Genomic DNA, 27383 nt, shown 5'->3' on the forward strand with positions numbered 1-27383 from the left:
GCCCGTTTACTTCTGTAATTAGCAGGCTGTCCTTAAAACTAACTAATCTGCTTGACCAATAACTAGCTGCTAACTTTTACACGACCAGATACTTGACGGAAACATATTAAGAACTAAAACCAATGTTGTGCAGTGTAAAAAAAAAAAGGGGGCCAAACAGACCTTTTCTATGTGAATGCAAGTCAAAAACCAGACATTTGTCATTTAAAATCCAAAATACTAAGATTTCTAGATGTATTCCTCCTGCATCCGTGGAAACTGAATAGGGCATAAACATGGTGTAAGTAGGGTTGTTTTTATGGAAGCAAAGTGGTACAACAGAGGCATGCAGGAAATGGGGGAGGGTCAGGACGAAGAGGTTCTCGGGAACATCTACAAGTGTCTGCCTTGGTTAATGAATTAGGTTTTCTCCCGACACCAGAGGAAAGAGTCTAATTCAATAAAGCTTTTAAGCGAAAGAGCACACGTTTTGCTCATGTGTGCAATACTGGACATTTTCTTTAACAGCGAGGCACTTGTCATCAAGGATCAACACGTAAATTGAAAAACAAGATCAAGAAGTGGAGAAGGCGGTCGAGCATACAAAGTCAGCATCAGATAATGCTGAGCAGTACAGTAAATTGCAAACCTGTTAAGCCCATTAGTTTGTTTTTTTTTTTTTTTTTTTTTTTTTTTTTTTTTTTTGAAGAGCTCAGAATTGTTCATTCGGTAGTCTTACCGATTCAACGTCTTGTCATCATTGCTCTTTTCCTTTTTTTTTTTTTTTTTTTTTTTTTTTTTTTTTTTTTTTTTTTTGTGTGTGTGTATGTGTGCGTGCGTTTGCGTGCGTGCGTTTGCGTGCGTGCGTGCGTTTGCGTGTGTGCGTTTGCGTGCGTTTGCGTGCGTGCGTGCAAATACGTATAAATTTATACTCATTCATTCACCTAAAACCTTATAAATATCCCATTACCCTTCGCCTTAACCAGGTACTTCAGAATCTTGCCAGAGTCGTGAGATTTAAATGGTCAGGAGACCAGAGAAAAGGTCAGAAAAAAAAGAAATAAAGAGAAAAGAAAGGTAAATCAAAGTGACATCCAGCACCGACCAAACACTTCCTGCCTTCCCCATGATTACAAAATCAAAGTCTTACGCCAACCCCGGAAGCCTCTAAATTCCAGCAAATTTAGCGAGATCTCAAGAGCCCAGAGGAAAAACTAAAGAGAGGAAGGAGGGAAGGATCGATAAGGCAGAGTGAGATCAATAGAAGCCAGTACATCCAATCCATCAAAGTGAAGTCCAGCACCAACAAGACCCCTCCTGCGTGGTTACAAAACCGGAGTCTTATGCCAACCCCAGAAACCTCATACTTCTAATAAATTAAGATCTCAAGTGACCAGAGGAAAAACTAAAGAGAGGAAGGAGGGAAGGATAGATAAAGAAAAGTGAGAACCACAGACACCAGCACCAACTGATTCAAGGGGCTGTGGGAGGGAGAGGGTACTTCTGTTGAGTTTCAGTAGATGCTGGTGCGACGGATCTGGCATGCATAAGGACCACCACCAAAGAGAGAAGCCGTCAACCGCGGTCCAGCAAAGCGAGCACCCCCCCCCCCCCCCACCCCCCCCGGAATCCCCAGGCCGCGGCAGCACCAAGGCCACCCCCAAGCCACCCGAGCGGACACCGGTCAGCGAGCCGACCCAGATACCCGGAACACCCCCGCCCCAGCCCCGGCCCACACCCCCGAGCCCAAGGCCGCAGAACGAGGCCCAGCGGGCCCCCACAGCGCCCCACCGGTCCCCAGCCCCCATCCCCCCACGACCCCCCCGCACCCCACCCAAACCCGCCATCCACCACGACCCAGGCCCCACCACCCCCGACCCCCAAACCCCCGAACACACCCCGACCCCCAGCACCCAACCCCCCACCCACCCATACCTCCACCCCCCCCCCAAACAAGCCGCCCCCCCCCGACGGCCGCCACCCCCCCCCCCGCGAACCCGGCCCCCCGCGAGAACCCCCCACCCCCCCCCGGAAACCGGCACCGGGCAGCAGCGCAGAGAGGGAAGATGTGCCCACCCCACCTCCAGCCGCGCGAGATTTGCACCGCGGCGGGAGGGGGGAAGCAGAGGAGGAAGCACCAGGGGAGAAGGCGGGACACCAGAACACCGAGCCCGGTGGGGAGAGGCCCCGGTCGTCACGCCAGAGTACAAGTGACACCTAACCCTGTTACTGAGTCCGCCAGCTCGCCGACTGGCGAGCTCTACCCTTACACCGTGAATGTGGCCCCACCCAGTGTATATACAAGTGTGTGCGTGTGGTGCATTAAAATTGGGAGCAGGTGAGTCGGAGCAGAGGGAAAAAATTTCCCCTACTCCGACACACCCGTATCCCCCCCCAAAAAATGAATATGTATATGTGTGGTGCATTAAAAAAGGGAATGGAGGGACAAAGTGGTGGGGCAGGGACACAAATGGGGGGGACCACAGCGCTGCCAGGCACTGCAGTCCATCCCCTCTGATGGCTCCCCGCCCCAACTCACCCCTCCCCTTGGACGTGAGGTGCATTAAAATTGGAGGGGAGTTGAAGGGTGAAGACGGTGTTTCCACCCTTCCCCACCCCACCAAGAAATGTGTTGTGTGCCCTATGTGTATATTTACAAAGTGTATAGTGCAAGCTAGTGAAGTGAGTAAGAGGAGCGACCAGCGGGGCCTCACCCAACCCGGCGGGTGTAGGTGGCACGCCCGCCCCCCAGCACCCCCACCCCCCGCCGCCCCCCACCTCATCCACCCGGCACCACAATGGGCGGACAGCCAGCGCAGCAGGGCTACCGGACAGCCCACCAGCCACCGGGGCCCGCCCGGGGCACCAGGAGTTATACCGGAGCGGGGCAGGCCCCAAACCCTCGCCCGGCCCCCGGAGCCCGACGCCCGGGCCGGGGAGGGAGCCCCAGGCCCAGGGAGAGGGAGGGGGAGGGGCCGCAGGGCAGACAGGGAAGGGGGGGGGGGGGGGGGCGGGGGAAGCGGGGAGAAGACGACAAGAAGGCGAAAGGGCGGCTGCAGGGCAGGAGGCGGGGGGGGAGAGGAGGAGGGAGGGCGACAAGGGAAAAGGGACCGGGAGGCAGAGGAGGATGGGCGGGAGGAGGCGAGGAGGGAGAGGCGACGGGGGGGAGGAAGGGGGAGGGGAGAGGGAACCACGGGGCACACCGGAGGCCCACCCACCCCGAACCGCGCCGCCGGGCACGGAGCAGCGGACCGCGCCGGGACGGCACCGCCCCGGGCACCAGGGGAAGCACCCCAACACCGCACCCCACAGGGGGCCCAGGGAGCGGCCAAGACGCAACCGCCACCGAGCAGACAACGGGGGGGGGGGGGGGGGGGGGGGGCAGAACCACCCCCGCCCGACCACAGGGGACGGCGTCAAGAAAATTGACTAATTAGCATGCAGTAACACCAAGTGTTGATGCTTAGTGCCCACTAGAAATAGATCTTAAGGAGTTATTGAGTATAGTGTCGTATAGTGTGGTATGCTCGAGCCCACTAGCAGCAACTAGGTTCCTGACTATATAAAAATAAAAACAATCAGATACAAAATACCAAATACAGGAGCAGCGAAAACAGAAGTTGTAACGATGTGGTGGCTCTCGTTAACAGGCAGAATCTTGGCAGGATTAAGTTGCCAAATTGAGATTAAAATATTCTATGTACATAGACCATATTTGTTTAAATCTTGATACTTGATTTTTATTTAAGGCAGAGATTTTTTCCATTGAGATATAATTTATTAGTAAGTTTAACCAGTGGTCGATATTTAGAGATTGGCCCATTAGTTTGGACAGCAGAAGGGGTCTGTCTGCAGCCATGCGGCTCAGGAAATGGGATAAACCGAGAAGGGACCAAAATCACCACAGGAAAGCAGAACTTGGCTTACTCATCCAGATAACCAGAGACACTGAAAAACTATGTGGGATGATGTGAATGGAATCTGTGTGGTATTCTTCTGTATCGTACGAAATGACACAGACATACACAGTACAAAACAATGTACCATTACTACACGCCAATAATCTATGCAAGTTGAGTTGGGAAGAGTGTGCATTACAGTATTTTGCATTTCCATTTCCAAAAGCAGTAAAATGCACCAAAATAACCAAACCGTACAATTTAACATTGACACAACTGGTTTTGTGTTACCAACCACGAGCCCCGGTTCATTAAGTGTTCCACACTATAATTTCTATGGGATCAACCTAAGCATACCAATGAAAAACCAAACTTAAACACATGGTGGCTAAAGGGTCATCAGTCGCTTACAGGTGAACAATAAAGTCAAGTCTAAGTCTAACACTGCAGTCTCCCGCCAATCTACTCATTCTGGCTCTACTGTTGCACCAATTTGACATGAAGACTGCAGTATGAAAGCGGCTATTAAGTCCCTGAAGTGTTGTTTAGGGCGGGGCAGGATTTTAACCTGTCGGTGGTCCCTGTGAAGCTGAGCTTGCAGACACAAGTAAGTGGTCGCATGGTGAAAAGCCAGCGAACCGCGAGATGAGCAGGGAGGATTAAACCAAGCAGAGCAGACAGACAATGTTTGCTTGCATTGTCCTTCATCAAGCAACAAGCACTCAATGAGATTAACCAAGCAGAGGTGTTTAAAGAAACAATCTTTAGCCTCCCTTGAGCTCGTCACTGGTGAAGGAACAAAGTGATCAATAGATGTTATATTCATCACTAGACAGACTAAAGGCAGGAGTAAGGCTTTAACTCAGATTTAACCTTTAGTTGAGGATGACCCGACCAGTGACTCATTTTCTTGGGGAGCTACTATGGGTTTACTGCTTAATTAAACAGATCTGGTAGTGATTAACAAGAGGTTTGGGACTCGAGAGGAAAAATTTGTTTGTATCTGCTCTTCTAAATTGCCTGGTATGTTGCGGGTCAAGCTGACCATCCATCCATCCATTTTCTTGACCGCTTATTCCTCACCAGGGTCGCGGGAGGTGCTGGAGCCTATCTCAGCTGGCTTTGGGCGAGAGGCGGGGTACACCCTGGACTGGTTGCCAGCCAATCGCAGGGCACACAGAGATGAAAAACCATCCACACTCACAAGCACACCTAGGGACAATTCGGAGTGCCCAATTAACCTGCCATGCATGTCTTTGGAATGTGGGAGGAGACCGGAGTGCCCGGAGAAGACCCACGCAGGCACGGGGACAACATGCCAACTCCACCCAGGAATGCCGGAGCCTGGACTCGAACCCAAGTCCTCAGAACTGGGAGGCGGACGTGCCAACCAGTCATCCACCGTGCCAACCAGTCATCCACCGTGCCGCCCATCAAGCTGACCAATTTTTACAATTTTAAAACCAACAACTTTTGGATAAAAGTAGAACTGATGTCGATTTTATTTTACAGTATACGGCCAAAATTACTTTTGAGTGACAAACCTCTCCAACTTTCACGTTATGGTGTGGGTCAAATTGACCTGTTTTGAGGTTTATGACTAAAAAATAATAATTGATAAAATATACAGTATCTGTGACTGATAGCTACATAATATAGATTCACATATTTTTGGGAGATGCGCATAAAACCACTCTGCTAAGTTGCGTGTCAGATTGACACATTTGAATTTAAATGGCTCAAAAAAAAGAAAGCTAGAAAAACAATATGAATGTAAATATAAGAATTTGGAGAAAATGTGTACCTCCGTCCTCTTCTTTATACAAAGCATGCATTTTGCTAGATGAGTAAGTGACCTTTCCGCATCCCCGTCGCGCCCCCTAAGGATATGGGTCACGGTCTCGAGTGTGGGAAAGCTGTGACTGTCTGGCTATGGCCATTTCAAATATTAAAATAAAGGTTCAACAAAGCTTGGGAAAAAAAATATTGTGTTTTTTGTCCATTTACACTCTATGGTGACAGCATGTTGTTGCCTGAAAACACAAATGTTTTTCCTACCTGATAGTAGGCTTTGATCTGCCTGATGAGAATGGAAAGATTCTGGATGCGCAGTGTGGGGTCGTTGTTCACCTTCTTGTTGGTCCTCTGCACCGTGGCTTTAGGATTTCTGGTGGAAAAATATATTAAATGATATCATTCTATCACTGTCGTCATTAACATTTAAGTTTCATGTTGAATTCATGAGGAGATATTGTTCAGAGCAAGGCTAGTTTTAGAATAAAGTATTCAACCGATTATCCTATATGTATGCATGTGTGTGTGTGTGTATATATATATATATATATATATATATATATATATATATATATATATATATAAATAAATAAATGTGGTTAGACCCCCGACTTAATTTAAAATGTGTGTCCCTTGAAGAAGCATGTGTGACGACTGACGTTATCGCACATGTCTCGAGAACATTCCGCACTTTGTTGCACGCAGCATCCACGTTCCTTGCAAAGCGGCATCCAAAGCATCATTTGCATATCTGCGGGAATTAGCCTGAGAACATCGGGCTCCGCTTATGATCAAAGCTCTTCCTAAAACACAACCTTTGTTTTTGTTTTTTTTTGTATTTATTATTATCACTGACAATGGACAGTCGACATGTAATCATTTCACTTGCTTTTGTTCGAAAAGCAGCCCATGCACATGGCGCAAAGCACAGATGCGCACGCATCATGCATGCATACATTCATTCACAGGCAGCCGTCTCCACCCCCACACACTTGCAGCAAGTTGACCCTCATATATAGGTCACCAATGTAGACTGAAGCACATTTTCATGAACAAGAGACTGATCTACAAGTGAATTAGATTACATCACTGGAAATTAAATTGCAGTTATAATGCTTTGGGGATGTATAATGGATAGTCTGTTATTTGGATGGCAACTTGGGCAAATATGCTGCACTCTTTCACAATTAGCAAGAAACTGCTAACACAATTTCGATTCTAAATAAAAACAGACCTTGTGTCAATTTGGAGGCGGCTGAGGATGCCTTAATGAGTCTTTTGATCCGCCCCCATGCCCAACGCTATTAATGCTAATCAGAGACACAGGGCTCTTTTTAATGGGTTGAATTAGCAGTCACATGACCTGCCTCACACCACACACACAAGCGCGTGGGACCTTCAGGAGTAAATAGTAGGGGGTCTATTTAACCCCTTAATTAAAAAGTGGAGGCTGTAATCCTGTCAGAGGAGGACGACGGGTTGCGAGTGTACGTGCGTGAGAAGAAGAAAAAAAAGAAAAAAACAGCAAAGGAATGGTGGCCCAATGGCCCAATGGCCCATGTACATTCCATGACACTTAAGGCTCATGTGAAAAGCAAAAAAAAAAAAAAGTCACCAGCGTACATCAAACTTTTTAATGATCCAAAAATGTACCATTATATCCCAATGAACATTGGTTTTCATTCAGAATTCACAATTTCACAGCAAATGTGGCATTCCATTGTATTTTTTTTTTAACTTTGAAATTGCTATTTGATTTGTAAGGTAACCTGAGGGTTAGTAATATTGTTGTGTTTTGTTTTTTTTCTTCCAAGGCCCTAGCTTTTGCCCCTTGTTGTCAAGGAAACCAAATTCACACTCAGCATTTGCCCTACATAGAAGGGTGTTATTTTTTTTAATTTTGTGTTATTCTTTATCCTTTGTAGCCTAAATTTTGACAGAATGGAAAATACCTTTTAATAAAACACCTGGGAATCGTTTCAAATAACAAAAAAATAAATAAATAAAAAATAAAAACATGCATGATATGTTTCTTAGTGAGGACATAGCAACTCAGGTTGATAAAACGTCATCCAAGTGCTGATGCTGCAGTCTTCAGACTGAACCCCCTGGGGAATACCAGGCGACAAAATAAGGATTTAGTTCTTTAGTAGGCGGGTGGAAAAATCCCAGATATTAACCCCCTTGCTGTTCTTGCTGATACAGTAAACTTAAGGCTTTGGGAAGACAAATAGATTAAGGAGAGGTGCCTCAAGACAGACAGACAGACAGTCAATAAGCCAAACCCTCCATCGCTTGTGTGTGGATGGCTGCAGAGGCCGGATTCAGCAGTCATGGGGGCTTTCTCTGCTCTCTGATTGGCTATGTGCTTTGCAGAGTAGCGTTAACCTATATATGACAGGCTGAATTACAGTCAGCATGGGCACCCACGCACACGCGCACAAAAAGGGAAAAAAACACGGGCTGCTTTTGGCCACGTGTTGAGCAAGAGTCAGTCCAAACATAGCAGGAGTGTGTGATCATTTTGTGCACAAATGCACAACTAGCAAGAAACGCGAAAGAACCAAGAGGAATTAGCAACAATGCTAATGCTAACAAAATGATTATTGTATTTTTAAATCAGTAGACATTTGACAAGGTTAGAAAATCGTTGGGGGAAAAAAATAATCACATTTTATACTTAAAAATGTGTGATAAGCGTACCACTGGTCATTTTAAGCCGCCACTATCACAAACATTGAATACCTCTGAAGTAGTCTGAAGTACTTTGGCATATTTGGAGAGCGAGGTGGTCGTCTATGGTGACAGTCGTGTCACAAAAACAGACCATGTGACCCTTGGTATGCTGTGAATTTCCTCATCTTTTGCTTTCTCATGGATCCCCCCCGCTCCCCTTTGTTACATTCTCATTCCACTGCAGCAGCCCATTCCTTACATTCCAGAGTTAAATCATTAAAATGGACTACAGACAAGACAGTCACCATCAACAATAATTGCCTCATCTTCCCGACAGAGCAAATGGATCGCGGGATTCTGTCTCATTGACATACAGTGAGCTCTTACGTCCTCGTCTCTTCATAGAAGAAAACAAGGTCCTCCTAATTGAATCTGCTTTGCACTTCATTTCCTAGCCTAATGCGTTTTAAATGCAACTCCTGCTGCAGTTGTTTGCCAGCAAATGTCTTCCAGAGAGCGGATTATGCGGCAAGGGAGGGTCTGTCACATGAAAGTGATGGAGGAAGTGTCGAGTTTGCATTAATGCGGCACATCAACATTACACGACGGCCTTAACTGCTTGGTGCTCTCAGTAATATTCGTCGTTTTTCACAGAGTACCAAGAATATTTGCTAATGGGTCTTATCTACAGTGTTCATACACCGTTTGTCTTCAAAAATCTGTTGCCTAAAGGGTTACAACACCATTGATGCTTGCTTCGATAGACAGGCTATGGCGTTTTGCATTGTGTTAGCATTTAGATAGCGGTTATGCGATTGCTCTTTGTAAACCTCAACCGAAAGTGGAATTACTCAGCGTCTGACGTTTTACTATTTCTTTGAGGTTTAACGTCCTTGGTTGTGGCCGTTTTCAAGGATCACATAAACACTTCATAACGCCAGACACAAAGACGACTGACTGCCAGATAAAAGTCAAAGTCTGCACTTCCTTACAGATTTCCAAGACCAGCCCCCTACTGCGTTTTTGCCAGGAGAGGAAGAGTGGGGGGGGGGGGTTCTAACATCTCCGCAGCAGCATCTCTGCATCCTTGCTTCCCTCCCGCAGCTGGAATTTCAACTATGTCAGCTGGAGTGCGCCAAACAGAAGCTCAAAGAAAACAAGAGGAAAGGGTAGAAGACAGCAGGGAAAGGGCAGAGGAGATGAGGCGCAAAAGAAGGATGGGAGAAAGTGGGAAAGTACGAACAAGTGCTAACAGGAGGTAAAAAATAAACCAAGTGTGAAGCAAGTGGCTGATGATACGCTCGGATCGAAAAACGGCACTGTTGTATGCTGTTAGCTTTAGCACAACATAGCCTCTGTTTATTATGGAGTCAAGCGTCAAGTATAGCAATAACTCTACTCTATTTATCAAAAAGCTATATTGTTGTATCATTTGGTGATGGCGCCACTGCGGTAAGCTCACTAACCAATGCTGCATTCAAGACTGCAGGAAAAGTAGGATAAAATAGAATAAAATTTCTATGGGCCTTATTTTGGTTTATATTTTTGTATTTTAGCACCCCGTCAATATATACCACGTAGTGTTGTCATCAAACCAATTTCTGACTTTGACACTATACCTGCGTGAAGTGGCTCGATACCGATATCTAAACAATGCCACATCAAAAACATCGTTTGAAGAAATTTAACAAGCGCACACAGGTTTTTTTGTTTGCTGTCTTTTAAGATTATCTGTCAAATTTCGCTGACGATATTGAGATACTTTTGCAGTATCGGTAGACTATGCAATTTTAATTCTATGTATGAAATTGGCTCTTTTTTTTTTTTTTTTTTTTGAAAAATCGAATATATTTAAAAATAAACAAAAATAACAAATTTAAGAAATTTTAATCTACTTTTTTTTGCTTCTCCAGATATTTTTTCATTATTTAAGTGGGTCACTTTGAATGCGGCATAGCAGGCAAGAGTCATGTCCTTCAGACACAATCCACCATTGTATCCAAATAAAACCAACTCCAATGAGCATCCAGGGTCTCAACAGGACTCTTGTCATTCTGTCAACATTTTTAATTGGCTCCACCTCACAGAGTGGGCGATCTAATTGGTTTGACAGCAGTGAGGAGGTCATCTAATTGGCTGGGTAATGACGGTCATGAGAGGACAGAGGCGGGAGGGGCGAATGGGAGGGTGGCAGGGTTGCCATCTGGGCGTCGGGGGCAAACCGTTAGATAATCCCGACATCCCGCCGCTGCCCTCTGGACGTCACCTTCGGGAGGGACGAACTGCACTGTGCCACCGTGTTACAACAGCTTTTTGTATAAAAGCACAGTGTAAACATGAGAAACTAAAAGCAGCAGGGGGGAAATCGGAAACTCATGCAATATCAAAGCACCACTGAATTATTAGAATCATTTACCAAACCAGAAGGTGCACATACAAATCTTGTTTTTCAGCTACAATATTGTTTAGTTTTTTTTAAGATTTCACACCACAGTCAGCCAGCAAAACAGATCTATTAAATGTTGCCTTTTGTGACGCATTTCAATTTCGACAATTAAACAAGCTGGTGTTGTCACGCTAATAAAGAGTCAGCAGACAAAGAGCCGACACATAAACACATCCGTGTCTGACCGTCACAGTGGGCCTTGTGTGTTATGTGTATATGAGGATGGCTTGCCAAGACGACCACCGACAGCTGCCCGACTGCAAAAACAAACGTGCACACGCACACACAAAAACAGATACACACAGTGTGTGAGACCCGTGCTGACATGGAAGCATTGGGGGGGGTTCAGTGCACACGCACACACAAAGCAGGCTGTGACTGGCCACTTCCTGTCAAGCGGCACACAGCTGCCCAACTCTGAACACTCATGCCCAACATCTCAATGTGGCTAGGTTAGCGTTCTAACCAGGCAATTTGGAAGAGCGAAGCAGCAGTAGGCGGAGGAAGCCTTTGGAAGAAGATGCCATCCAGAAACAGGAAGCGAGTAATTAAAGCTGCGAGTCGCCATTAACGTGCCCTTGCAACTCGTTTTCGTGGCCATTCACTACCACTACCACTAGACTTAGACTTGACTTCATTGATCCCTTTGGGATGACTCCCTCTGGGAAATTTACATGTCCAGCAGCAATGAGAACAGATAATACTACTACTACAAGGCCTGATAATCACCTCCACTGAAGCCAAACTGAAGTCGTAATGCGTCTTTCGAAGCATGGCGCCAAGGGGTCCCAGCAATAATTGTCTGCAAAGACGTCTGACAGCGTGACCCATCGGTGGCCCACATACGAGGCCCCATTGTGCGCAGCCTACATTCGTTCCCAGCAGACAGCTTCTAGAAGCTTCCTTCAAGAATGAGCTCATGTGTGCCTTGAGGGCGAGGTACGGGTTGGAAAGCCGGTGCAGGAAGGGCGACACTGCGTATTGCACGCTCGCTGGACACTAGATTGGGTACTCCATTGATGAAAAGAAGAGCTCTTCGCCATTCTGAAGGGGGTTTCAGCAATTGAAGATTTTTAGAATTGCTTATGCTACTGATTGTCCCATCAAGTAATCTGGTAAAAAAAAATAATTTTGCATTGTCAGCAAAATGTGCCTGCAAGCCAAGGTACAGGTATTAGTGTTGATATTCTCAAATTCCACGCTACATATGTGACTTTAAATGCATGTTTGACTTTAAAAGGTGGGGCCTGGTCTGGTGAGTGATGTGGGTGTCAGCAAACTAGCGCATAGAGTTGAGTTGAGGTTGTACAGAATACAGATGTGCTTTTACAGGTTTATTTAGCTCTCCAACTTCGGACATTCTCTTTTAAGCACCGTTTTCAAATTTGATTAATCGTTCGAGGCTCGAGCCCTATAACAATGCCTGTTCGTAGCCAGTTGAATGCTTCAACTTTACAAACATGATCAAGTTGAGCCATGCACCACCATCAACACACTGGCGAAGCCCCACGCATCGTGTACTCTTCCCAAAAACTCAAACCAAACCCATGTTCATAGTCAATTTAAAATAACCCCGACCCGTCTGACACTTTTTAATCACACGCATCCCCGGAGGAGCACAGCCATTTTTCAACCCCCACATCCTGACTCTTGGAGATGTCGCATAGCATTCGGGGTACTCACATCTCCAGCATGACCTCATTGAGGTAAACTCCATCCACCAATTGCACATATTCTGACAGTTTGCTGCCATCTGTCACCGTGAGCTGCCCCACTGTCTTCACCTGAGAGAAGGGAGGGGCAATAAACACCACACCTCAAATAAATCACCAAATGATAGTACATTAATGTGTTTGGTGGATAGACTTACCCAGCAGACCAGAGGTGACAGCATGAAGTGCTCCAGCAGGGGGCTAAAAACCTCACTTTCCATATTTTGCCAGCACGTTGATTGCAGTAGATGGAAAGAAAATGGGGAGGGAGGGATGTGAATGCGAAGGGTTGGTTTAGACTCCACTCATGTGGTTGGTTGGTTTAAAAAGAGGCGCATCTCGGCGGCTTTGACTGAATGTTAAAAGGTATAAAAAGGAGGAACAAAATGAAGGTTAATCCACAAATTTCTCGACACGACCCAGCTGTTTTCCCAAAGCCATTTCAAAACCAGCAGATTCCAAGATAGGCGGATAAATCCTGTAACGTTATATAAAAGAAATAATTAAAATAAATTTATATATAAAAATGAAAAACTTAAATAATAATCCAGCCTTTTGAGATTCCAGACAGCAGCTTCAGTCCTCGTGTCAAACTAGTACGTGTGGCTTCTTTCATCCGCTGGTTGCTAATGGGACTGAAGAGTAGCAGCTGAGGAGACCTAAGCACCGCCCCCTCCCTCCCTATCTCTCTCCCTGTCTCTCTCTCTCTCTCTCTCTCTCTCTCTCTCTCTCTCTCTCTCTCTCTCTCTCTCTCTCTCTCTCTCTCTCTCTCTCATCCTCCTCTCTCTCTCTCTCTCATCCTCCTACTCCGAGAGAAAAAATAGGGCCTTATTACAAGGGTCGTATTAAAATTCACACTCACACAATATTATTTTTAAATTATTCATGAAAAATACACAAAAAATAATAAACTACGTGTATGTCAGCATTTCCTTGATCGAAGGCAACAAAGTTACAAAAAAAAACAAAAAACATCTAGATAAAATGACAATAATTGCACCCCAAAAAATTCATGAATAAATTTACCCTGAAATTTCTTGTGTGCCATTTCGACCTTATAAAGTACTAGGACCCAACAATTTCCTACATCTAATTATACAATCACAGATTACCATCCATTTAATGACACCGGTTATTTTGGCTAAAATCGTATATGAAAATCAATTTAATGACATGAATCACCATGTGTAGACGCCTCGGGTTAAGTGGTTCTACTCATGTCCTGTCCTGGGCAGTCGATGCAGAATCCTTACAGTACTCACCTATCCCCTATTGTACCTAATATTGTGGCCTGTGAGTGATGGGTATGATTTTCAACCACAGAAGGAATCTCAGCTTCAGTGGCAAATGACAAAATGAGATGCTGCTATCTTACATATAGGAGGTGAATTAAAATCTCATTTGTTGTCATGGACAGATGAGGATGAAGACACTACAGCGTTTGTGATGGCTCAGCAGCTTGCATGTTAATTCACAGGTCAATGCCCAGAGCTTATAGGAAACACATAATCAACAAGCGATGGATGACTCTTTCATTTCAAACAGGCAACAGCTGACCTGGGATCAGGGGAGAAGCTCTCTGGATGCCATTTTAGCCGACTGCTTAAAACATTCAACACAAGAAAGACGAAGCCCATGGTTGCTGTTTGCTTTTAGAATGACAGACGCTGCTGCTGGAGGCTAAACACAACATTTCAAGAGTGACCTGTTGTACATATACATTCTGGATAACACACATTTCCCATAAAGACAACTGTAGTTATTACTCTGTTTATGCAGTACACTAGTTGAATAGAAGGACTCTTTGGAACACATGCTTGGCGGAGGTAATAATAACATAAGGTAACACAGTATTCAAATATTTGTACTATACAGAGCAAAATTATATTATTAATCAGATAGGTACACCTTTTGTATAACTTTACTTAATGAAGTGACTTCAAATGTATGGATTTGTCCATACGTATCACATATAGTACATGCTGGTGACGACAGACATTTGTCCACCAACAAGAACACTTTTGTTGAGGCAACATGACAACCTAAAGGCCTCAACAACATAAACACAACATACGTATTTCATTAGGGCAGTTTACCAGTGTATTGAAAAATCACCATTTAGTATGGCATGAATTAAAGAGAATATTGATCTGTAGGGACCTTTACCTGGACATTGAAGGTCTCGCTGATGGTCTCCCACTCTGCTGATGCTGCAATAGGAAATCAATGTTTGACAAATAAATCTCCCTGTTTAATGATTCAGACCCACGTGGAATAACGACATAATACCACAGGGAAATAAGGTCAGCGTATTGCAACCGTTTGCCTCCTGTTCAATGTAAAGAATTCATGGTTGTTGTTTCTAAAATTGGCTGTTTCGCATGGGCAGTGCCGTCCATATGACTCTCATCATTAAAACTACCAAAAACGATATTTAAAAATACAATAGTATGTGGCAAGTGCCAGTTATCAAAAACGAACACTAATCTGTGCTAACAATGCTAACCAAAAGCAAAATTCAGAATAAAATTTACTTTAATACACCACCCCTCAAAACTGGCTAGTTTCAGAAAAGTGTGGCTGTGTGAAATAGATTGAAAATTGTTCTATTAACCGTATAACTAATGTCTCATTGGATGCAGCATTTAACATTACTGCAATAAATTAAAATACAGTAGACGCGCTTTAAATTGCTAGTTGGTCTTTGGGCGCCCCCTTGTGGTCGCCGAGAGAACTGCAGCTATAAACGTTGTACGTTCTATTTATTTATTTATTTATTTATTTATTTTAACATCAATGGCAGCCCTAGATTGAACGGCGCCCTGTGCCCAACATCACACAGGCACAGGCCAATAAAAACACACCGGAGTGAACCTTATTGTGTTAAAATTTAAATGATTAATGGAGCGCACTTGTAGCGCTTTTGTCTACACCATATGGTCCACAAAGAATACAGCAACAGGAAAGAATAATTAGCATTAAGGAACCAAATTGAGTTTAAAAAAAAAAAAAAAAAAGAGCAAATCTTATAGACTATTACATTAGTGCCTTTAAGTATACATACAAAGGGTCATAATATTACATAAGAGGTTATTGACGATTTCAAGTTGGAGCTTGGAACCATATCTGTATCCTATGATCACTTGTTTCTTGTGTACTTGTTTTTTTTCTTCCAAAATTAGCAATGAATAGTGAAGATCCCGCAACATTAGGTATGTACAATTTATCATCAACACCATTTGGTGCTCAAACCGCATTACAAAGAAGATATTGATCTCAAAACTTAACAATGTAACTGTATTTCCTATAAATATCTAAGTTAACTTTATTATAAATAAGAGGAGTGCACATTTTTTTTTATTATTATTTTTTTTTATTAAATACACTTCAATATTCCAGTAATAACCAAGCTATGAAGAACAACCATCCACGCAGTTTTGTAAATGTACCACTGTCATGATTTAATTCTACACACATGCAAAAACAAATTCGGCATCCAATCTTATCATAGTTTCTTCTTCTTTTTTTATTTTTTTTTATTTTTATAATACAGTCTCACCAAAAAGCTAATAAGGCTTTCTTCTACTCTGTGACATGAGTAATTATCAATTGTCCATCCGGTAAAAGGTGAAAAATGACTAGAAAGTACACATGCATATTTCATCATCATCATGTAAAACTGCATAATATTTTTTATACTTATGTACGGTTGCTGTGGCTTTGACAATAACTCTATAACATGTTTTTCCTCTGCAAACAGTAAATATTCATATGATGCAAAAGCTACACAGTGGATGAATGTGTTTAAAGTTTAGGTAGTTGGTGCAATCACTTCCTGTTTGGTCATGTGACTCCTACAGTATGTACAACATTAAGACTTAAAAGTGGATCCATACCCTGTCTTGTCGTCAGGTTGAAAACAAATGGAAGCTTGGACGATGCAGTGACGTCACGGATGGGACCACACCCCAAATTAAATACAAAATGAAAACTTCGGCCTGATGTTGAAATAATCATGGAAATCATCAAAGAAAGAAAGAAAGAAAAAGAAAGAAAGAAAATAGCTTTTTTAATGTCAGTAACCGAACATATTATTATAAATGAATTGTTAAAAATAATAATAATAAAAAAATAAAGAAAACAAAACTTAAAAAAATTAAAAGGGGAAATATCTAATCCCAGTGGGTATGGACAGACAAAAAGGGGGGTGAAAAATCAAATTTTGTGGGAAAAATTTAAACAAAATACATCAAAATAAAATGAAAATAAACCGTTTCAGTCAGTGTCGGGATAAACTACTAATAAAAAAGCAAGGTTTAAATTTCCAAGTATATAATAACAACAACAATAATAATAATAATAATAATAATAATTATTATTATTATTATTATTATATATGGGTTGATATGTAAAAAAAATTTTTTTAAATGTTAGGCATTTTTTTTAAATAAATACTAGAATTATTTAAATAACAAAAATTCTCATTGAATCCCCAAAATAATAAAAAAATGGAAGAAAAAAAAATCTGCATTGGAACAGTGGAAAAAGAAACAACGGAAAAACATTACTACAAAAATAGAGCTAAAAAATTTAAAGAAACTACAAAAAAAAAAAAAAAATGTAATGTTAGTGGTCCAGAGCTGATTTGAGATAATTTCCAACAAAAAGATTTGACCGGTTGATGAGCTATCATTGAAATGAAATTGCGTAACTAATTTCAACTCCAAATTTTCAAGACATGAAGGTGCAAAAAGTGTTTGCGCTGTTTCCTCTTAAAGGGACGACGCTGGCTTGCATGTGCTCATGTGACTCGTGTATGTGTGACAGTAGCAAAGGGTTGCAGCAGTTTCATACATTTAAACCCTTTTTTTCCAGTTCCGACTTTGAAAAAACATCCAAAACACTAAACAACAAGTACAACATTTACAACAAATATAGGACCTGCCGGTTGATTGCCTTCAGCAAAAAAAAAAAGGTCCCTTAGAACTCTTCCTCCCATCATGCTTTGATTTTTTTTCTTTTTTTTTTTTTAATTCTTTGCCTCGTGTTTCAGCCGACAGTCCGCAAACATGCTTGTTGAAGCGAAACACACAAGTACGGCAAGTCGAGATGGACAATAAACACGAGACGCGGGGATTGACATCATCATCATCATCATCACGAGTAAGACGAGGGAGGAAGAGGAGCAACAGTCGGAGAAACAGTACAGGCCAGTGGACATGGAATCATGCTTACACACACGTATGTACGCAAAATCAGTTGAGCATTTATTCCATGTACGTGATAAACACCTTCAGGTCCATTTACTAGTACATGCTTCGGCCTCAATAGTAAGACAAGTCGACGGTGCGCTAGTCAAACGACTGTGTTACCCAAGTAGGCATACTAGTAAGACAACTACATAAAGTATTAGCCCCCCTTGTGTCATTTACATCAACATGAGATCATTCACAAATCATCAGGGAAACGTCTGGCGTCAGTTGGCTGCACTGAGAGAAAAGGGGGTGAATCACTAGTTAATATCGCTAAGGTGTCAAAAAAAGTAAGTGTAAAGAATTGTCTTACTAGTGAGGACAAAGAGCATACTAGTACATGCGCCTCAAGCTAGATATCAAGGATAATGAATAAATGCTTAAGCGGCTCTCCATAGTGACAATTCAGTGCACTAGTAGAACGACTAGGGTGTAGGGATGTAACGATAAGGGAAATATCGTGATATTAAAACTGCCACAATATCGTCGTCGTCATGTTCACGATATTTAAAAGCAACTGTTCAAAAAGTCGGATTGATTTCCATTTGTGCAGTTGCAGCACCCTCTGGTGGCTACTTTTTTCAGGCAATTTAATTTTCATTAGGGATGTTTTGGCCCTTCTATGTTTAAAATCGATGCTAATGGTCAGATGATCGTCGTAACATGCTTGTGAAGCGAGCCAATATGTGGAGGAACTCAATGTGTGCGCGCATTAGCAAGTAAGTTCCTCAATATTTTTATATATCTTATATTTATATATATATATATTTTTTTTTTATAATATTTTTCATTGCTGTTATGTACAAATGCACAATATTGTTTATTTTTTTAGCATGATCTTTTTTTTTTTTTTTTTTTTTACAATATTGTGACTTATTTTTGCATCACCAACCTCACCACAATATCGTGATAATTAGCGTCATATCGTGATATCGTATCGTGATGTTTGGATATCGTTACATCCCTACTAGGGTGCACTAGAAACTTTTTTTTTTCCCCCACTACACAGTGGAAAACTTTGGCTTACTATTAGGATAACTGTATGTTACTAGTGAGGCAAAACTACAAGTGGGCTACTAGTAGAGTCTAGAAGGTTACTAACAAGTAACATTCTGTATGCCTACTAGTTGGACCTAGTAGTGATACTAGTGCAGCACAGTAGTTTACTAGTAAGGTTTAATCGTGCATGCGTTGTTCAAAAGTGGCACTTGTAGTGGAAATATTTGTACTAATAAGTCATTTTACTAGTGCACTGAATTGTCTTACTAATGAGAATAAAGAGCGCACTAGTACATCGATATCAAGTATACAATAAATGCTCAAACGACTTTCCATACACACACACGCACGTACATCTTGCATATAAATATCAATTCACACATTAAATAAAATTCCCCAAAGTATGTTAAAATACATGAAAACCACTAATAAGAGTAGAAAATAATCATCATAACAAAAAAAAAAAAGGTCCCTTTAAGTAACATGACAAAAGGTCCAAAATAGACCTTTATGCTAATTTCATGTTAGTGCCTCACAATTCTCCTTAGGTGTGTGCGAGCGTGCGAGCAGACAAGATAGGAATGGGGGGTAGGGGGGCGTGGACAGGGGCGGGGTGGCGGCATCGAACTCGCGCACCCTCCGCAAACATGCACCATCCACACAGAGGAACCAACACCGGTCCGTTGGTGGGCCTCCTGCTCCTTCAGTCAAGCTAATTATTGTTTTATTTTATTTTATTTTGTATTTTTTGAAAGTGTTGTTTGTCTGTATTTTTATTCCCTCTTTTGACGTTGTCGTCATTGTTGAATTTGTGCCGCCATCAGCTTGTATGTAGTTACCCCCTTGTTCCAGGCCAGGATGCTTGCAAGCACGGCGGAGAGTCGACGCTCCACCAAACTGATTTACGAGTTGAAGACGAGCTGAGGAAGGAAGAAGAAAACCGCGTCACAAATTTGCTGAGCTGCGTATGGGAGTCAAAAATAATAACTTTACTTTAGAGCAATACTACTCAAGTAAAGGTAAAAATTAGCCTATCAAATTACTTAAGAGTAAAAATGTACTCAGTGAAAAAACTACTAAGTAGTGAGTAACTGTGATTTGTTGTGTTTTGCAGCAATTAGCATTAGATTATAGCTAAGTTTAATCATTTTTCACAAATCAATTTAGAACATGGCCCTGGTTGAGCTCCTTTGCGCTGCTGCCACCTGCTGGCCATTTGTGTAATAAATACCATTTCTGCAACCGTTCTTTGGAGTTGAGAGGCTGCATCAAAGCTTTCTGTATGCTTTAGCATAAAACAAACAAACAAACAAAAAAAAGCATAAATATGTCTTTGGGACACTAAAACACAAAATAAAATTATTATTATACGTTTTTGGGAGCAAATGAGTGAAACTATAGCATGAATATTAAATAAGAAAATACGAATATAGAAATTCAAATACTGCTGAATAGTATCACTTTACAGAAAAATAAATAAATATTAGCTTCATAAAATAAACAGCAACTAAAAATCTTAAAATACCATAAATTATGCAAAGTCAACCTGCAAGGAAGTCTTACACTATTTTGTTTCCACTCTTGTTAAAACAGCACAATAGGCTCACCCGGACAAGACTAGGGTGGATGTAAAAAGTCTACACACCCCTGTTAAAAAGCTTTCTTGAGAGGAGCGGGAAAGATAACCTTAAATAATGAGAGAGAGAGAGAGAGAGAGAGAGAGAGAGAGAGAGAGAGAGAGAGATGCTATGGTACAGTGTTTTTTTGTGTATTTGTTTTTTTTTATGGGGAGATACAACCTGTTTTCTTGTTTGTTTGTTTTTTTTAAATAAAATGCATATTAAAGGTTTATCAGAATTTTTTTTAAAAGAATCCCTATTCCCCATGATTAGCAGGGCATCCGCTGTATAGACATTGTAATATAACCATTCACCACTAGATGACAGACATTGCTTGAACTGGGTCTTACACTGCCCCCTATACTGCAATGTGAGTAAGTCTAATAATTTTTTGGCACAGTGCTAGAGTGGTCGTCTCCCAACCGGAAGGTTGTGGGTTCCATCCTGATAATAGTGAACCCCGATTTCGTCCCAGTGCCTGAATGGGTAAACGCTAGTCTAGAAGCGGCGCAAGCGTGCCTGCGCAGTGCGCCCTTACCTCGCGTGGCGTTCACTGCAGCGGCGCGGCGGGAGCTCCCGAGCAGTGGAAGTGGACGTTGAGCCATTTGGCGTCGCGGCGCTGCCACACGCGGGTCTCCTCCGACTGGCATGAGCGCGGGCGGCCCTGCGCGTCCAAGTACTGCGTCAGGCGGATGTACGCGATGCACGCCGCGTCCTCGCCCATCATGTGCACGTGAGGGTTGAGGATGGTGGTGTGCACCGGCTTGCTGTTCTTACTCAATACTGAGGGGAAGCAAGAAGCAGATAGATACTTCGGTTAGCTGTGTTTCATTAAGCCAGCGCTAATGAGGCTAATGCTAAAGTACTGCATAATACATACACACACAATGATAAAAAAAAAATATGGCTAAATTACAATCAGTCTTGAACAATATCAATGATTTAGAGAGGAAACTACTATTTGAGGAACCACAGGAAAATCTTCCAGAAAGACATTTTAAAGTCGCTCTTGTGTATGTTTTGATTGTGAAAGTGTAGCGAACAAAATTGTGACTGGTGAGTATACTTGAGGACAGAGACGTCAAACGTACAGTTGTCAAAATAGAACTTGTGGAAGTCCATGCCCTCCACCAGATTCCCCAGAGCTTCCGGTTCAAAGGAGGTCAGGCCTGGATCACAGATTCTCCTGCCACATCACAACAAAAACAACGCGTGAAACTTCATGGGCATTAAACGATAACCAGAAAAATAGAACTTGTTTATTTTAACAAGAATGTGAAAGTAGTTTAATTAACAACTAATATAGCAATTTACTTCCGAGAGAGGTTCTATGATAACGCCTTCAGTCACTTTACATTATTTCTGACAAGGTAAATATTGTACTGAGGTGGAAACTAACTTCCGAGGTGAAAAGAAAAACAAATACAAAAGAAACGCAGGACATACGTGTAGGCCTCAAAGTCGCCATTGTTGATGGCTTCAATCAGCTGCTCTGTCATTTTGATGATTTCCTGTTTGCGGCCTGCAAACAGACAAACAGGAAGTTAAAGACTTGGAAACAGGAAGTTGAACACCTTGAAAACAAACAAACTAACAAGAAGCAGGAAATTAAAAGACAAACATAAACAGGAAGTTAAATACCCTAAAACAGGAAGTGAAACACTTTGAAAAACAAATTGGGAATGTGCTTATCTACAATAAAACATTACACCATACGTATCTCAAAACATGTGGTACGATGCGATTCAAGAATGGTCCATTTTTCAAGTGGATCCGATTTGGTTCAATATTTATGTGGTACAGCTCCTGAAATGTGATTAATGCAAATGTCTGCAATAGGTTCTGAGTACCAGTAGGTGGCAGCACAGGACTGGAACCTGTCAAAGAAGAGGCGCTTGGTTTACCGAACACAATGTAGGTTAAGGATCTGGGTAATGGGTGACAGTTAACAAATGTTATAGGTTAATACTAGTGATGTGGGGTTAGCATTATGCTTACGATTGGCTATTATGGGTTCGGGTCTACGTTTAACGAGTCTAGGGTTTGAGGTTAGCGACGAAGGATTTGGAGTTTTCAGTACGGGACTCCATAGAGGTTAACATATGCACCTTCAACATCATCCTGGTCACATACTTTAGTCTCAGCAAAAACGACTCGAGAGGAAAGCTAGCATCATCATCCTCATCACGTCAAAGCAGCTGACAGCAGCAAGCAGCCTGGCCGAGGATCAAGAGCGAGGAAAAGCGCCGCAAAGGCTTCTTCCTCTTCTTCTTCTTGTAAGCAGATTAGCTCCTTTCAGGAGGTCCTGAGACTAATTACAGGATTAAGTGTCAGTGCCACCATGTGCCGCCCAGGCACGACACCACACATTTGCTCACGTAGCCGGGTTGCGTACGGGAGGCTTGGCTTTGGGTGATCAAAGTCTGGCCCGGGGAACATTTGCGGCCCTACAGCACGATTTTTAAAATAATGAATTACCATATATATTCTAATAATACAATGAATAAACATGACTTTTTTTGAAGGAATAATAAATAATATAAAAATATTGTGATTGTTAGTTGTTTTTTTTTCTACAAAGCGCTTAAAAGTCACTTTTTTAATAAAACCCCAAAATATTTAACTGTTAAAAGATATCACATTTTTTAATGTCACAAGATCGCACACATGACTTTGAAATAGAAAATTACAAACGTCTGTATTTATTATACTATGTTTTGAATATGCTGAAAGTTACAAGATTCTATCTAAAAAATGAACAAAATTTAACAAAATTCTACAAAATGTAATTAATTTAAAACTGTTTTTTTAAATGTTGATTTGTTACAAGACAGTAATTTTTAATGTAAAAAAAAAGGTTACAAGACTACGCGCTTCATAAAAAAAAAAAGATTACAAAAATGACAAAAGTGAATGTTATGTTTTGTTATATTGTGCTTTTTACAAATAAAAAAAACTAAAAAAAACAAAAAAACTAAAAATAAAAGTATATATGAATACTGTACTCCCTTTTTAATTAATAAAAATAAATAAATTAATTAATTAAAAAGGACAAATGGAAGAATTTGACTTTTCATGATATAATCAAATACCACATATCATACCACATATAAAATATCACATTTCTTTAAATAAAAAAAATGTAAAGATTCAAAAAATAATTTAATAAAAATGTTATACATGTACCGCAAATTGTGGCCACTTTTTGAACAATATTAAACAATGTTACCAATGTTCGCCAATGTATGCGTAACTGCAGTTGAAAGGTATGTAAAACAACTAAAAAATGACTTATGGAGAAGGAAACAACATCATGTAAACTCATCTTCAATTCATTTGACAAGACAGCACACTTGAATTCCAACTGCAAAACTGTTTACGGTCCTCAGTAGGTGCTGCTGTTTTGGCTAGTAAAGTGAGTTCAGCATCAATGAGCGAAAAGTACATGCTGAGAAGGCAAAAAGTGGGACATGTACCTTTCCTACCTTTCATCTCCTCCTCTTCAGCGTTGTTGCAGCTCTCCGTCGAGCCCTGTTGGGAGAACACCGCCACACCGTTGAGAAAATAAAAACATGGCAACAAGAAAAACAAGCAAAAAGGACAAATAACACCACACGACATCTGTGACACACCTGACGGATGGACAGATGGACACACGACGACCTCCCAGGAGCACAAACCAGCCAAGGCAGTGTCCAAGCATATGTCTGACTTTTTATTTGATCTACTAGGGCTTGTATGAAAACACTAATACATATTCGTAAATGTAATATTTCAAGATGAATACCGAAATGTAGCAATGCTACAGCCAAGCATACTAAAATTTGTCATCTAATTGCGGTTTTCTGCCTTTTTAAAAGATGGTTGTAGGCTAAATGCTGGTTAACCCACTGAACATGCTAACAAAGTTAGTGTTTACTATTCTTGCAATTTTCATTACAATTACAAATTATTCTGAGGCATTATTTCAAAAAATTTTAAACATTTATAGTCTTTTGTTTTTCAAATGTGTATTACAACTTTAAATGTCATGACTTTACATTTCTCTAACTATAGTATATTATTTTAGTTTTTAATATTTGTATTAGTATTTGAAATATATTTTTTTTAATTTTAATCTATTCTTCTGGATTAAAAAAAATAGATTATACAACCTACTGTCTATATATTTTGTATTTCCATTTTTTTTCAATATTACATAGAATTGGCATTCCTCTTTTCGGATTTAATGGCTTTGTTATTTTTTTGCATTTCATGTTATTAATTATTTTAAAAGTGTTTATTACGATACTTATGATTTGTTTTGAATTGTAATTTTCTTGATTCTTATATAAATTCTGGATAAACAAAAACACACATTTTTTTTTCTATATTACAGGAATTTTTATTATTATTTTGATATTTTTTTTACATTACTATTTTTAATTTGATTACATGATTTTTATTAAATATGTTATTGTGTAGCTACTATGCAGCATGTTTGTATAATATGCATTTATATGCATTTTATATATTTGTTATTACTACTTTAAAGATTGGACCCTTGGTACTTTTATTGATGATCTGTATTGTTTGATTTTAGTTGACTTAAAACAATATACTCATTTTATTATGCACTATATTTCTAATCCTGCTTTTTTTTTTTTTTTCTTCAATTAACTGTGAGCGTCTTACCTTGGTACCGTCAGCTGGGTTGTGCACGACAGTGGTCTGCGTTTCCTGGGGGGGAGGTAGGACACACTTTACCATGCAGGGATGAATGATGGACGGATGAAGGGCAAAAGGCCAGGGAATAACAATGTATTCCATGACAAAATACTGGACACAGCGCGACTAACCAAAACACTTGAGTGTGCTGCTTGTCTATATGTGTGTGTGCACCAACTCCTCCCCTTCCTCCTCTCCTTTACTTAAAAAAAGCAAGATCCACAGAAACGTGTGTGTGAGAGTGAGTTCGTGAGTGTTTGTGCGTGTGGGATGTCACGAAGATAGGCAGAGGACGGCGTTCAGAAAATGAATGAAAAATTATGAAAAAGTGTCACGCGGCTCAAGCGGCTTTGCCCAGGAAGACTCGTTTCAAAAAAAAAAAAAAAAAAGTGTGAGACAGACAAACGGATGACGGAACAGCGAGCGAGCGACAAGAGCTCATCATCTCACCATCAAACAAACACTCGAGCTGGACTTCCTTTTCTGACAGACAGCAATGAAGAGGAGGGAGGAAAATAAATGAGCAAGAAAATCATAATCAAAACAAAGAAGCAGCCACATTTTTTTTGCGCACAGAAAGAGAGGAAAAGCTGGCCAGTAAAAAAAAAAAAAAAAAAAAAAGTGAGCCATTAAACAAGGGGATACGGCTGGGAAATTAAAGCACTCGTAAATTTAAAATATACAGGTGCAGCTCAATAAACAAATTTAATTTGTTTCAATAGTTCAATTTAAAACATACTGTACAGTATATCATTCGGATTATTTAACATTTTCAGAAAGTAATTTTTTTTTTAATTATTTGGATTGTTTCTTTGTGACAGGGACCTATCACAAAGTGCGTAAAAAAAACTTACAATTGTCATAAAAAAAATATATATATATATATTTTTTTAAAAACAAGCAAACAAATTTTGTGAATAAATGATTAAAAAAACAAAAAAATCTGCAAATACGTGAATTTGCGATGCCGAACCGCAAATTCATTGGCGGTCAATAATACTTCGAAATAGATAAAATGATTAATTTTTGGTTAGTGATAAAATCATGTAATATTTCACTCGGTGACTAGTGCATTAACTGAACTACTTCAGTTTGTTATGATTCATTTATTTCAGTGATTTGCCAAGTGTGGTGGCACTCCCTCTAGTGGTATGTGAAAAAATCCAATCTAAGTACAGCAGTTGTATTTAACTTTTCTGTACTGTACAATATATTCGACAGTTTTAACTTTAATATGCATCATATTTTAACAGAACGTAAACCTGTGAAAAATTGATGCTCATTTTTTTTTTTTTTTTTTTTTTTTAGGTGTTACGGGGTGTAAAAGGTTTTAATGGGATGCACCTGTATGTTTTCAATCTTTGTTTGGTGTAGTTTAGCTTTAACTTTTGAAATAACGCCAACTCTATAGTGCATGCAAGAGCACTAACCCCCAACCAGTTTGACAGAGAACGCACATTTTTGCATAAGCGAAAACATAAAACAGTTCAACCGAGTAAAATAGGCGCACGCGGGCAATCTAATTCTAGCCTAAAATTCTGATAAGACCGGAAGAGAGCAGCCAAAGTCAACGAAGGTCATATTGAGGGTGCTCGTACAAACGTACCTTCACGCCGTCCGACTTTTTGTTTAATAAGGTTTTGCAAGCTGCAACACAGAAATGGCAAAAATTAAGTCAAGAGGGTACAACAACAGCAAAACAGCAACAACAACAAAAAAACAGAATGAAATACAGTAGAACCACCAAATAACACTGATTGCAAAGCATGCTGAATAGCATACTTGACTAATCCATTTTTTAATTATTTTCTTTATGTCTGTGTAGATTCTCAGTCATCCAGGTCATGGTAATCCACAAATTCAAATCGAGACAAGAGGACTTTTCTCGTTTACTGAACATCTATTTTGTTGTTTCCGAAAACATCCAAAAATTATTTTGGCGATGAATGCAGTTAAGCTAACAAAATGACGCATACTATAACTCAACTCAACTCAACTCAATTTATAAACACCAGTTTCACTGATCGACATGAAGTACCTAACAGGATGGACACAAAAAAACTCTCATAGACCCATGCCTGAAATTGAACAGTATGTCAGACATTTTGGACCTTCCCAGGTTAGCTTAGCGCTAGCTAGCTGATACGACAGACAACATGGATGGACGATATGGATAGATTTAGCGTAAAACTCTGGGTTCTGCCGTTGGCCAGTGTTTGGAGAGGGATTCAGGAAGTTAAAGTAAGCTATCTAAAATGGAAAACCTTTCCATAGGTTGACGCGGCTGCGTTAGCACGTCG

The 27383-nt window shown here is 40.9% G+C and overlaps 2 protein-coding genes across 18 annotated transcripts in view; both read right to left on the reverse strand.

The window, feature by feature from the left end:
- The window catches only part of ccdc88ab (coiled-coil domain containing 88Ab), a 53025-nt gene extending 39874 nt beyond the window's left edge, over positions 1-13151 (reverse strand). For 6 of the 8 annotated variants that reach the window (XM_077494712.1, XM_077494711.1, XM_077494710.1 and 3 more), the window contains exons 1-3: positions 12665-13150; positions 12478-12578; positions 5937-6045 (exon numbers count right to left, since the gene is read on the reverse strand). In XM_077494712.1, the coding sequence (XP_077350838.1) occupies positions 5937-6045; positions 12478-12578; positions 12665-12727 (273 nt within the window). In that variant the 5' untranslated portion in view covers positions 12728-13150. Of the gene's footprint in view, positions 1-5936; positions 6046-12477; positions 12579-12664 lie in introns of all 8 variants that reach the window. The other 2 variants (XR_013278331.1, XM_077494706.1) reach the window with 1 other exon arrangement.
- Positions 13152-15847: 2696 nt separating this feature from the next.
- Positions 15848-27383, reverse strand: part of camk2g2 (calcium/calmodulin-dependent protein kinase (CaM kinase) II gamma 2) — a 30799-nt gene continuing 19263 nt past the window's right edge. For 2 of the 10 annotated variants that reach the window (XM_077494432.1, XM_077494435.1), the window contains 7 exons: positions 26690-26730; positions 25051-25095; positions 23862-23907; positions 21823-21898; positions 21468-21562; positions 20915-21159; positions 15848-19677 (listed from right to left, as the gene is read on the reverse strand). In XM_077494432.1, the coding sequence (XP_077350558.1) occupies positions 20927-21159; positions 21468-21562; positions 21823-21898; positions 23862-23907; positions 25051-25095; positions 26690-26730 (536 nt within the window). In that variant the 3' untranslated portion in view covers positions 15848-19677; positions 20915-20926. Of the gene's footprint in view, positions 19678-20914; positions 21160-21467; positions 21563-21822; positions 21899-23852; positions 23908-25050; positions 25096-25533; positions 25567-26689; positions 26731-27383 lie in introns of all 10 variants that reach the window. The other 8 variants (XM_077494431.1, XM_077494434.1, XM_077494433.1 and 5 more) reach the window with 6 other exon arrangements.

The sequence above is a fragment of the Festucalex cinctus genome, chromosome 14 (genome assembly GCF_051991245.1).
Source record: "Festucalex cinctus isolate MCC-2025b chromosome 14, RoL_Fcin_1.0, whole genome shotgun sequence".
In the NCBI taxonomy this organism is placed as follows: Eukaryota; Metazoa; Chordata; class Actinopteri; order Syngnathiformes; family Syngnathidae; genus Festucalex; species Festucalex cinctus.